The 14,182-nt window shown below is 36.2% G+C and overlaps 1 protein-coding gene across 1 annotated transcript in view; it reads right to left on the reverse strand.

Moving 5' to 3' along the window:
* Window positions 1-3,243: 3,243 nt before the first annotated feature.
* The window catches only part of RSRC1 (arginine and serine rich coiled-coil 1), a 329,184-nt gene continuing 318,245 nt past the window's right edge, over window positions 3,244-14,182 (reverse strand). Inside the window, exons 8-10 of the mRNA XM_023755153.1 lie at window positions 10,083-10,189; window positions 4,723-4,875; window positions 3,244-3,787 (exon numbers count right to left, since the gene is read on the reverse strand). Of these exons, the coding sequence (XP_023610921.1) occupies window positions 3,695-3,787; window positions 4,723-4,875; window positions 10,083-10,189 (353 nt within the window). The 3' untranslated portion in view covers window positions 3,244-3,694. The remainder of the gene's footprint in view (window positions 3,788-4,722; window positions 4,876-10,082; window positions 10,190-14,182) is intronic.

Below are 14,182 nucleotides of genomic sequence, written 5' to 3' on the forward strand. Positions count from 1 at the left end.
CACAAGGAATTTTAGGGGTGGGAAAGGGGGGAAAGAAGGAGTAACATGGATATAAGAATTCTAGATTAATTCATCCATAGTTTAGTGACCAAAAATTTCCCATGTCTTGTTTCATTTCTAGCTTTTCTTTTCCTATCTTATTTGCTCACAGAAAGATTTTTCACTTGTTGCCCAAACCAAAGGAAATTTGTGGAAGGATCTAACCACAGGCAAGTGAACTGTATCTTTTACTCCAAACTGATGCTTTCTGTAACATACAGTAGAAAGACAAAGAGTATCAGGGAGCACACAGGGGTCCACATGGCCAGGCAAGGCCTTATTGGCAGATGTAATTCATTCTTAGAGGTAGTGAAAGTTTCCTTTCAGGTGCCATTGCACATCTCGGCTCATGTCATCTTGGCTGACAAGCAGTGGTGGGTGATGCAAGACTGCTGATGCTAGGGGCCAAATGAAGAGTAAGCTTATTCAGCCAATTCTCCACCAAAAGGAAGGAATGGCCAGAGAATGCCAGAGAGTGACCAGGAACCTAAAATTATGCCTGGATTTTTAATATGATTGAGAGGGAAGGGCCACTTGGGTCTTTCACAAAAGGGACTCTTCCCTGGGTTAGAGCTGCAGCAGTTCCCAGCCTTCTAGAGCAGCTATCAGAAGGAAGGAAGGGGATGGATGTGAATTCTTGTGGCTTCAGGAGCTTTCTTATCCTTTCAGACTTTGCTTAGTTGTGAACTCTTCCATTAAGCCCTCCTTAATTCTATAACTTGGAGTAATTTCTCTCTTCTTTGCAACCACGTCCTCTCCTCTGCTACTAAATATTGTATCTCTTATGCCATATACATGCTGAGCTTCACAACTAAGCCTTTGTATACTCAACTGTCCTTACTGTGCCTGGCCCAAGTGAGGTATTTAAAAACAGGTTTAAAAAGTGGGTAAATCTGACCGAAGAAGACCTACGATTCCTTAAGTCAGTTAGGTCACTAACAGTGCAGCAAGTAGGGTTTCCTGTGGTCTTGGCAGGGAGGGAAATGTGGGAAAACTGGGGAGAGCTGGAATGGGGTCTATTGGCCATAGTAGTTCAAATACAAACAGAGGGAGTACACTACATTGAAATTAGGATGTAGCTTTTTCAATCATTATCTGTGCAACTATTTATTCATTTCATTAAGATGGCTACCATGCCAAAATGTTCCATTGGCATTAATAGTAAACTTTTCCTATGAATGGATTTCTTTTAGGTAATTTTACTGAAAATAAATCACAGTAGGCAAGTCCACTATTGGTATCCTCATTTCACAGGCTCGGATGCCTGAAGTGTGTCCTGTCCTTATATCCTTATGTATCTTATTCTCTTAATTAGGGAGTGCCAGGAAAGTTCTCTTATTCCATTTTCCCTAAGAATGTACTCACCTCAGAAATGAAAATCCAACTTATATTATTAGTACTCATCATTTTACACAAAATCAACATTTCAAAAAACACTTTGAGGTCTCATGTAGGTCCAAATTGTTATCATTATTCAAGTGACATGAAAGGTACTGTTCTGTTTTAGACTTATTATGTTAGGATACTAAAGAAGGCCTGAGCTCGGTGATGTGTTTGATGGTGTTCTATGAGTCTTTTTCATTAAATTTGATTTGGCATGTGTGGTAATATTGTAGTCTTCATTAGGAACACAGACAAGCGTAGTTAATACATTAAAATTAATCATACTGAAAATCAGCAAGAAGGGCGAATAGTCATTGAGTTCCTGCAGGGACTAAAGTTTAGTTAATTAATTAAAAAGATAACCGATTCTTTATTTCTATAAAAAATGTACCTTTAAAATACAAATCTCTTGCAGTTCAAGTTTTTGTATTTGAGCTACTTACCACAGAGGAACACTGGAGTTACATATAATTAGAGTGGATCATAATATTTTCACTATTTTATAGATGAGGAATGTTAGTCATACTGCGAAAAAAACACCTAGTTCAGGTTCTTTGGAGAATCACTGATAGGCCCAATGACAACCCATATTCTTGCCTGGACCACTACAGTATACTTTTCAGAAGGGTGAAAATACTTTTACAACTTACAAGTTATGCAAAGAATAAAATAAAAAAATATTTCAGAAACTGTAATCTTTTCTTAAAGTCACTAAAAATGTATATATCTAGATTAAAAACCATACAAACCTGAGTTCATACTGGGCACTAACAGCTAAAGAAAAAGAACACCAGCATTTATTTAGAATGTGAAAACATGTTTGTATAAAAACACGTATTTATCATCGGTCTCTTTTCCATACCTTTTGCAATTAAATGTAAGCTCTTTACAGTTTTTTGTCTTTTTTTTTTGGTTAATCCTCACCATAGGATATTTTTTCCATTGCTTTTCAGAGAGAGTGGACGGAGGGGAGAGAGAGAGAAAGGGGGTGGGGGTTGGGGGAGAGAGAGAGAGAGAGAGAGAGAGAGAGAGAGACATTGATGTGAGAGACACATCAACTGGTTGCCTTCCACATGTGCCTTGAACCAGGGAGGGGGCAGGGAACGAACCCACAACCCAGGTACATGGCCTTGACCGGTAATTGAACCCAAGATCCCCCAGTGCATGGGCCATCGCTCTACCCACTGAGAAATACCGGCCAGGGCTTTATATTTTTTATTTTTAACAAGGATTAAATTTTAGTGGTTTCAGAAAAAAAAAATCATTAGATGTCCTATAAATTGGTAATTTTATCCCCCAAACTGTTCATGCTTATATTGTATTCTGAGGTACAGTTTTCATAGAGACTAAATTAGAGTGAGACCAAACAACAGAACAAAATAGGGGAGGGAAATATTGATGTCAGCTGTTGAAAACTAAAGGCAAGAACTAAAAGCCCTTATCTCTGGCATGTTCAGTATGGAATGCATAGTTGATTTTCATTCAGCCACTAGAGAAAGGTATTCTACAGTGACAGAGCCTTCTCAGCATTACAACTAGTTGGCTTCCTCTACAGAGAACAGCAGATGGCTAAGTAAGACTGAAGCGAGAGCTCTTACCTGTTTCCTTGGAAATGACTTCCCTGTCATGGACATTTTGCCAAGTGGTTAGGTCTAGCATGAGCATGTGATTTCTAAAAGAACGAGTGGGATCTGCTAACATGTTTAAAAGGAACTTAGTAAAAGCTGATCTCTAAACAATAAGACATCAATTTATTTAATCTTTAAGAAAATTTTTTCAATAAATATGTTATTCTTTAAAATATTAACATGATCATTCTGCTTAGATTGTTAAGAATCCTTTTTATTGTTCCTAAAATTTCCCAGTAAGGTGAAATAAAAGATTCAAAGACATGGAAGATAAGATTTCATATTTATAGCATATAGTTTGATTCTCATATATGCATGATCAAATAGTGTCTTTAAATGACAGTTTGATATTTTAAAAATTGTACTTAGAAATGATACTGTGTGCCATTTACTTTAACATTGATATTTTTAGGATTAGCTTTATTAACAGCAGGGATTTTCATGCATTCCTCAATTTTACACTAGTTTTAATATTCACAGTGTTTAAGTTCAAGTCAACAAATATTCAAGCCCACATGAGAAATGAATTAAATGAGATTACCTTTTTATATAATTGGGTCAATTCTTTATAAGAGTAAAAAGTTAAAATGGGATATAAAAACCTAAATTTCCAATGTTCCTGTTAATTCAACCATATGTATTAATTAGGCCACAGGACTGCCCATTAGCCTTTCTTGTCGAAGAGCAATTAATCTCTTGAACCACTTCTCCTCAGCATCAGCTTTCTCAATAAATAACTGAAATAAAAAGAAAAAAGAAAAAATGTTATTGTGTACTAATCACTGGGGTTTGACCTTACATGATGCAAAGCACCTTTATGAAATATATCTTTCAGCACAAGATTTGAATACTGTTTAACTCTATGACTTCTTAACTGAAGATCATCTATTTGGAATTAATAATGATCAGACAGTTTTGGATTAAAAGGACTAATATCAACATCATTTGGTTAACAATTTTATACCCTACGAGTGGGGCTGGTGCCAGCAGTAGGTGTGAGCACCAGGTGGGACCGCAGCATGCAGGAGAAAGAATTTTTAGTAACCACTAGAGGTTTGCCCCGATGACAGCGACTGGTGCCCCACCTTGGTCTGGCGCCCCTGCTCACCTGCTCCACCATCCTGCCACGGCCAACACCTGTCATTTTCCGCGCACACCCCCTGGTGGTCAGCACATGTCATAGCGACTGGTTGTTCAGTTGTTCCACCATTCAGACTATTTGCATATTAGCCTTTTATTATATAGGATTTTGTGAAGTTTATTTCCTACAATCTTTCTGAGAGACCGAGTGAAATGACAGCATTTCACAGAAGACAGCAAAGTATGTCCATGACAAGTTCATAGTCAATGAACCATCTAAGCTGAGCCTGAATCAGATCTTTTAGTGCCAGATTAAAAACACAACAAAACTCCTCTTTTTGTCTATTTTTCTTAGTCATATAAATACTTCTTCTAGAAGTCAGGCAACATGAGTTGGACATACCATAGTCAAATACATGTAACAGCTCCAAGGGCTGGGGTGTGGGGGGTCAGTTGCCTACTTTTAGCAAATTGGAACATATGAATCCATCTCCTTCAATGGTCGTCTTGTTGCCAACACAAAAGGGCAACAGTCTGAATTCATTTCAGTCAACTAGACTTCAACTGACAGTCTTAGGTTTAAGGATCTTACGTTCGGATGAGCCAGAGAATTGTCATCTTGGTACTTGATAGCAGTAGGGATGCTGCTCGGGTCTATTTCTTTTTCATTACTGGGTAGATCAGCAGCTACTGACACTGGTCCTGATGCTGCAGGTACATGCTTCACTTCACTGGCTTCCACCGACTGACATAAAACACGTATTATTAATTGCATCACAATATACAATTACAATTCTGCTTTTATAGTATTTCTGATTTTGAATAATAATTGCTCAATAGTCTCTTTTGAGATGAAAGTCATCATGAAGAAGCCCTAGGTTATTAAAAAAAAAAATTATTCCCAAACAAGCAAACAAATACAAAAACATTGGGAAAATGCTTATCATTTCTTATGATCAGCATAATTTTAAGAAATTGGTACTTGGAGTCCATACTATTAAAAAAATATATTTCATATATGTAAATTCTATTACAAAACAAGGTTGCAACAAATCTCCAGCCTTTAGTTGGCCTCTTTAAGTATAAAAAGCAAAGTCATAGGTTATTTATTTATTTAAAATAACAGTCTTACTGAGATATAATTCACATATTGAAAATCATATAGCTTTTAGCATGCCCAGAGAGTTTTGTAACCGTCACCACAAGCAACTTTAAAACATTTCATCATCCTTTCCAAAACTCCATACCCATTAGAAGTCACTACTCTCCATTTCTTCCCAACCCTTGGCAACCACTAATCTGTCTGTCTTTATGGATTTGTCTATTCTGGACATTTCATATATAAGAAATCATACAATATGTGTTTTTTAGTGACTGGTTTCTTTCATTTAGCATAATGTTTTCAAGGCTCATCCATGTTATTCACATATCAGTACTTCATTCAGTTTTATTGCTGAATAATATAGGCACTGTGTTAAGGGCTGGGGACAAAAAGACTAATAAATCATCGTTCCTGCCAGGAAGGAGCCAGCAGTTTGGTGCTAACTCGGGATGGTTCCAATATTTCCTCCCCTAAGAAAGGAGAAAGCCAGGGAAGCAGTTATTAGCAGCAAGGTTTCAGGGATAATATGAAATGGGTTAGATGAGAAGTTGAAATTAAAAATAAAAATAAAAAATGAAGACAATTGGGAGATTAATTCAACTTCTTAGCTCCCTTTCTATACCTACTGGTTCTACACCTATTGTTTTTTCAATTTCCATTTTCTTTTTGACCTGTCTACTTCTGAACACTCACTTCTTTAAATGAAGGGCAAAACAGATTTCACTGAGAAAATCATATAGAAAAAAAATGAAATAGGCATGAATGAGTTAATCCTTTCTTAGAATAACTTATCTTAGAATTAAAAATCCATCTATTTAACCAGTATTTATTAAGTACTACTAACTGCTAAGCACTGAGTACACAAAGAGAATAAAATAGTTATGTTCCCTGTCCCAATTGGAGATTACATTTTCCTAATGGGACTGACAAATTACTAACAAATAATCCTATCTAATAAAGAGGGAATATGAATGGCGGTGCCCATAGCCACAAGATGGCAGTGCCCAGTCCTCTCAGCCCCGCCAGGTGAGCAGCAGGCAGGTGGTGCAGCTGGACCCGCCCCCAGGAGTCCTCCAGACCTTTCAGTCCCTCCGGGGGGCGAGCCGGCAAGTGGGCCCTGCAGAGAGCAGACAGCAGGGTCTGCTTGTGGGTCACCACAGCGACCAGGCGAGCTGGCAAGTGGGCACTGCAGAGAGCAGACAGCAGGGCCTGCTTGCCCGTCGCTGCGGCGTTGAGCAGGCAGGCCCTGCAGAGAGCAGAGAACCATGCGGAGCAGGCCTAAGCCGTCAGTAGGACATCCCCTGAGGGCTCCCAGATTGGAGAAGGTGCAGGTTGGGCTGAGGGAACCCCCTCCCCATGCACGAATTTCATGCACAGGGCCTCTAGTACATAATAATACATATTGTAAACACAAATTGTAACAAGCGACATAAGAAATATTTAAAGAAATATTTGTTAAATTTGAATTGGAAGTTCTATTCTTATATTTTGGAGCCAATACTCCCCCCCCCTCCCCCCCCAGGTCTCAAATATTTCTATGACTCCAACATACTGGGCCTAGAAGACTCGCAATCCTTATTTAGAAGATATTATACTGACTCTTTATAAAACTGAAGACATAGATTAAACCCAATATTCTGCAAGGAGAAAAATGGGAGTATCCTAATCCAGTGAGGTCCAGGACATCACTGTTTGGTAGTCTATGTTGCTGTGCAGAGACTAGAAGAGCATGCCATTCTGCATATCTCGGCCGTTCTTTGAAAGGGCTTAGTTAGGAGACTAGCTGTCTGTGTGCAACTGCCTTGAAAAATTGTGGCGTGCTGTTATTCTAGTTGCCAAAAGTATGGCAGAGATAATATTTTATTATAAAAACTACGTAACCTAATTCTATTTTTTATCTTCACTGTACATATTTCTTTGAGAAGTTCTTATGCAAACATAAGTGAAGTTTTCAGAGGTTTGAATCAGAACATGGAAGTTATTATATAATAATAATTAAAAATGTGTGAAAACAATCATTAATTGCTTCTTTATTTAAGTGAAGAAAATAAAATTTAATGATTAAAAAACCCTCAACATGGCCACTATCAAACATCCGTCTTTGAACAGTACTGCCACCTGGTGGTTCAGTTTGGAAAAAATTGTTTTCAAATTGTACTTCAAGTTAAAGAACAAATTACCCTCTTTTTAAACAGAGGCGGATATCTGCCAGATGTAACAATTTAAGGGATGAATAACTGGTAATATTATTATGGACAGCAGTCTGAAAACAAGCTGCATCTTGTTCCTGATGTTGATGATATACCGGGAGCTATTAGATTACTCACAAGAGAAACATGATTGCAGAGGGTGAAACTAGTCCAATCGATAAGTGTTGCAGACGACACTGTGTCTAGCATGTCATTAGTAACAGCTACTTTTCTGGTAACGGCTCCCTAGCTTAATTAGTGGAATTAACATTGCTAAAGACTCTACCAACTGAAAGGGTGGATAGTATAGAAAAGCCTTTTTTAGATATAAACTTTATACCAATGAGTGTAGAACTTTGCAGGAGAGAAAGATGTTGAAACTTGGGTCGTGGGTAATTTAGTCCTCAAGAGAGTCTTTGCTATGCATCAGGGATACCCCATCACCCCTCCCATGATCTGGATTAAACAGTACTCAAGATAATTTACCTCCCTGTGCTAAGTAATCTCCTAATAAATAATTCAGCTTCGTGGGCATCCTGAATTCCTACCATATACTGGAGACACAGACATTTTAGAAACTAAAAAAAGAATATCACTTTCTAAACTAAGATTGGTCCTGTTTTATATATAGTCGAATGTGAATTTATTCATTGTTGGCCCTTCACGGCTTTTCTGATAATTTTGAAATGCGGTGACTAATAAAAATCCAGTGTTGTATAGCTAATCCTATTGTACATTCACCAAGGTAAATGCCATCTTCTGGGGCTTTTTAGCATATTCCCCTGTTGGTGCCACTTACTATATTTCAATGCATGCTTTCTTTATATTATAACAGGGAAGGTTCATTGCGTTCACAATTACTAGACATTTGACAATAGGAAAAAGAGGCTCTGGAGTTGGACAAATTTGATTTAGATGCTGCTTCTTGTCATTTACTAGCAGTTTGACCATGGTTATAAAATTTGCTGAGCTTCAGCTTCCTTAGCTATAAATAAGGGTTATTGGGATATTAGATAAATTATATCTGTTAAATGTCTGCTATTAATGGCAGCCATTTAAGCTAAATTTAAAAAGTGGGGCTAGGATACAACATTGTTTCTCATAATTTGCTCAGTGCTTTAATGTTTTCAAATTGCTGTGCTGAAACAAACTGGTCCAAAGCTGATGCCTATACAGGAAACCAGCAAATTTAAAGCTACATAAAGCTCTGAAGTAATTTTTAACTATTTTGCTAGTAATACAATAGGTCACCAAGCCTCAAATACGGAGAATTTTAAGGTATAGAAACCATAAAAAATTACAACAATCTCTGGTCCAACCACAATGGGAATCCTTGTACCTACAATTCCTCTTTAGGAAGCCATTGACAAATATATCCCTCAGTGTTCAGTAAGAGGAGCAGGTGGGCAGGAGCAGGAGAAGAAGAGTGGTAAACAGCTTTCATTTCTGGAGTCTTCCTGTGTGCCAGGCACTTGGCTAACTGTTCTACGTACAGTATCTTGTTTATCTTTTAAAGACCTCTGACATGGGTATTATCCCCATTTGAAGATAAGAAAGCCAAGGTTTAACAAGGTTATATAGTTTAAGGATGTCGATAGCAAATAGAGTCAGAATGTGTTTCCAAGTCTGTCTGACTACATTTTATGCTTTTTGACCACTGCTTCCCAATTGCTAAACCCAAGATGTCTGCAAGTTGGTTTTGCTTTTGGAGGAAAGAAATAAAAATGTTGGTAAAGTATTTTAACTAAATACATTTCTAACGGACTCAACTCACAGTGCTGAATTAATAACATTTCTAGGCTATTTTTGCTTCTCTGTCATACTTATCCAACCTAAAACTAGCTATTTCTAGGGTTTCCAGAATTGATTTTATTGCTTTTTATGATCATTGTGAAGGGAAAACTGTTTTAAAAATAGTTGAAACAGAAGATGTGCTTCCTTCACATAGATTTAAAAAGGCTCCTTATGGAGGCAGAGGCCCCTGCTCCATCTTGGTTCTCTCAGTCATTAACTTATGTATACATGTAGAATATTTTTGAGTAATTGGTAAGTATACCATGTCTTTGTCAGATGTGTTACTAAAGATTACATGTATTTTCATAGTAAAATGTCTTTTCCTACCAAAGGAACATATATTCCCAAAAGCAGCCTTAATTATGACTGAAAGCACACACAAAATATTCAACAGAAATAAAATGCTAATCAAAGCCCCTTTTACTAGATACCCATCTGGCAAGAGTATAGATATATGTTACTATTTGGGTATAATTTCATTGTTAAAGGCCTTTTCTAACTTTTCTCTAGCAATGCGAATTCAAAAAGTAGATACCAGTATATACGCTTGAAAAGAAAATCATGTATTATGTTCATGAAATGCATATTATTGTTGTAGAACTGTGTTGACATTTTACTTGGTCTTTTCAGTGAATTTTAAAATAAAAATGGCATCAGACACATTTTTACAGTATATTTTTTGACAAATTAAACTTAAACTGATTCTCACTGGTTCATTCTCTCTCTCTCAATAACATGCTGACACTCTCTCACCCTACTTCATCTATCTATTAGCAGAAGCTCTTACATTTAAGTGAAATCCATTAATAAAGCATCTCTTCAGTTGGAATCTAAAGGTTTATTCATAATACCTGGATGAAAACTTACCTTTTTGACTTCTTTACTTGATCTGAATGTCTGCTGAACAAAAGAATCACTTTCAATGGCTTCAATTTCTTTTACTCTTTTTACTTGTTCTACCAGGGTGGTTTGGTCTAAAAAAAGGGGGGGGGATTGTCAGTGTATTTTTGGCATATAAACTTGTTAACGACACTACACCTAAGCAGAGTTCTTTATTTCTATGAAGTAATTTTAACTCACAAAATTTAACTGGATGAAAAGAAAAATTTAACTGGATGAAAAGCTATAGTAATAGGCTACAGCAAGAAACCTTTCTTCCCCTATGATCTGCAAGTATAATGTCCCTACATACTAAGACTTTCACCTAAAACCTAAAATATTGCTGAGAAGGCACTGCTATAATGATCTAAGCCAATCTGGGCTAATCTGGTGGGAGAACTTTCAAAAAACAAGTGAAAAAAATATCCTCATTATTTTGAAAATACACATAAAACTAAAATAAGAGCACAATAAATCCACCTGTACCCACCATCCAGCTTCTATAATCATTATCTTTCTATTATTCTTAATTAATCTATCCATCACACTTCAGTGTGTATGTGTGTTTTGGTAGACCAGGAGTAAAGTAAATCCCAGATATCATACCATGTGACCACTAAATATTTCAGTAGGCATCTCAGATAGGGCTTAAGAAAAAAAATTAAAAACAGCACCATAACAATACCATCTTCACATCCAACAATATTACCAACTAGAGGCCCTATGCACGAAATCTGTGTAAGAGTAGGCCTTCGCAGCCCCGGCTTAGTCCGAATTTGGACGGTCGTTCCGCTGTTCTATCGATTTGCATGTTACACTTTTATTATTATAGATAATTCTCTTAATATCTTCTTATACAGTCCATGTTTAATTTTCACAAATGTCCAAAAACATGTCTTTTTATAGTTGGCTTGTTTGGAACAGGATCCCAACAAGGTCTACACATTACACTTGGTCAATAAGTATCTTAATTCCCTTTTAATCATTTCCTGTCCACTGTCCTTCCTTTCATTACATTTATGGAAGAAACCAGATCATTTATCTTTTAACAATTTCCACATTCTGGGGCTGGCTAATTTTTATTCTCATGGTGTCATTTAACATGTTCCTTTACCCTTTGTAGTTTGTGTAAACCAGTAGTTAGATCTAGATTCAGTTTCAATTTCTTCTGACCAAGAATACATCAAAGGTGGTGCTGTGCAATCCTATTACATCATATCAGGATGCGCTTCTCCCACTTTCAGTGAGGCTAAGATTGAGCAGTGGGTCCAAGGTGTTGTCAGCCTGACCCTTCTGTTATGAAGTTCTTTATGACCTTTCATCGAAAGGTTTTAGCAGATATAAATGTTTGTTGCTTAGATCTATCATTGCACTAGAGGTTGAAACTGGTAATAATAATTCTATTATTCTTCCTGCGTTTATTAGCTCTAATTCCTCTATAATGAAGAACTTCCCTCATTGACGATTTGGTGATTGTAAAATATAGTCTATACAGGAAAAGGCAGAATGTATTTTCAATTATTTCCCTCTATCAATTTTGGTACAAAGATGACCAATATGAGTTAACATTTGTATTTTTAATGTATTTTAGTCCATGGTAGTTGTTTTCATATTTTAAATTAGTCTACCTCTTCAGGTTGGTTTCTGCATCCTTTCGATATGATCCCTAGTAGTTAAGGTTTGAAAAGATGTTCCAGGTTCATTTAATAGTTTCCATCCAGGACTTGAAATTAGCCATATCTCCAAAGAGCCTGGGCTCCTTTTAGCGAGGAATGGTATTGAGAGAGAATAGCCTGGGCAGCAGGGGTGCTCACTGCGACTGGATTGCCATTGCTTCTCAGCCTTGTCAGTGGGTGGGAGAGGAAATACAAGTATTCCCTCTGCTTCTCGAAAGTTCCCATCACTCCACTCCACTTTTACAAAAGATCTACATTAGTACATGCTTTTGTTAACTGAAAAATCTGAAGAGGATTTCACTTTTATGGAAAAGGCAAAAGTGAAAATAACATTCAGCTTTTGTTTTGCAGCGAGAGCCAGAGCCAACACTCCCATCTTTGGAAGAATATATTTTCCCACATAAAAGCAAGCACTGTTGGAGTATCATGGAAGAGCTAATAGCTCCACATGCTTTAGAATAAAAGCTCCTGTGGATTTTAATTATGCAATGTACTAATTGAGCATGTGAAATGAGAGATTCTTTGCTCAGCGAATTTATTAATATTAACACATCCCATACCAGTGGATAGCATGTTTATTAGTGTTAATATAGCAGAGAAAAATTATCATGTGTACCATTCCACATGACCCAACTTTAATTTGCCAATATGAAAACAATTTGTCTGTATAGGTCTTCATTAGCTCTCTATTATTTCAAAATCATTAATTCCCAAGCGAAGTCAAATATTTCTGACTTCAGGATGTCTCATATGTATCAACTGTTTGACCCTTTGGAATTTTCCTTAACATATTCTCTCATTCGGATTTACAAAGCACATCATTAGTATTAAATGTCAGAGGTGAGCTCACCAAAAGTACTTGCTGTATAAAGCTTATAGTGTTCATAGATTTAAATATGGACATACAACCAGCCAGTATGTTTAACAAAATAGCACTGGAGAAATTATAAAGAAAGGAAGGAGAAAGATTAGAGAAAAACAGAACATGATCTCTGGGTTTTTCAGTGATCATCCAGGACTACAGTGACAGGCAGATAGGGGAAAGCCAGTTTGCCTGACTCACAATCTGAAAATAAACCAGCAAAGCTTTTGCCTTTCCATGTGGGAACCATTTTACGGGTGGTATTTAAACTAAAGAGTAGGATACTTAAATTAAAGAGTAAAAGTGATATTTAAATGAAAGATTGTGAGATTCATGGGAGATTTACATTTTCAGTCTCATAATAGCTCAGCTCCATGCTGTCTAAAAACAACAGGCATAAAAATGTTTACATTGCTTCATACTCAAAATTCTAATATCAATGTCCACAAATGTATGCCTTGAGTATAACCCTGTCATTTTTGGCAGCAGAATAAAGCACATTGATAATATATACTAAATTATTCTAAATTGAGGTTAAGCTATATATTCCAATTTGTCATTTTAAAATCCCGTGCCAATTGTAAGACTGAGAAAAACGTGAGTGAAAACTAGTTATTGTTTATATACTTGGCATGAATGCCTAGCATACAAAGTATCTTGCATTCATCAAACATGAGGTAAACATAAGTGACAAAGTTACTGGGAGAATTAAAATTATAGGATTAAAAAATATTAACATGGTAAATACAGAGGAAACATCTAGCACTTAATGCTTTTTGATAAACATACCATTGGTAAATATAATGACTTTCATAGGCTGTCTGTAAGATGTCAGTAGAAGGGAGTCATACTTCATAGTAGTAAAATAACAAATAATGGAGTCAGAAAGCTAAGTCACTACAGACTAAAACAATCAATACTAACTCACTGCATGGAAAATCATTTTGTTTCTTTTGTGATGAAAAATTAAAATAAAAAAGCTTATTAGTTACCACTGATGTTATATTATAAAAATTAGGCTCATCTGCTACTTCGTTATATATTTGACAATTTTACATGTTACAACATTTACAGAATTTTCTTTTAAAATGTTATCAAAAGGTATACACATTTAAAATTAGTAAATCAAGATGACAAAGTCCAATATAAACCTTTTATTTGAAAAGACAAAAATTTAATCTGTATGCCATTTATAGACAATAAACATAAACAGATCTCTAAACTGGAAGCAGTGCTAGGCTGAACACAGCAGATGGCACTATTACCCAAGACGTAATCATGGAATAAAAGAATGGGAGTTTCACGGAAGGTATCTCACACATGAAAATCTCATCTTCAACTGACGCCTTCTGAATATTAATATTTTATGAATTTATCCAAAGTTAAAATGCATTTTATGTTACAAAGAGTTTGGGTTGGTTGGCCTCATAGTTATTGAGTTACTTATGCTACTTTACTCTTCTCTTCCAGGAAAAAAAATTTATATACTAATAGTACTGCTACAAATCCATGAATAATACAAAAGAATTTCTTCAGTTTAAACTGACTTA

This window comes from Myotis lucifugus, unplaced genomic scaffold, assembly GCF_000147115.1.
Source record: "Myotis lucifugus unplaced genomic scaffold, Myoluc2.0 scaffold_70, whole genome shotgun sequence".
Classification (NCBI taxonomy): Eukaryota; Metazoa; Chordata; class Mammalia; order Chiroptera; family Vespertilionidae; genus Myotis; species Myotis lucifugus.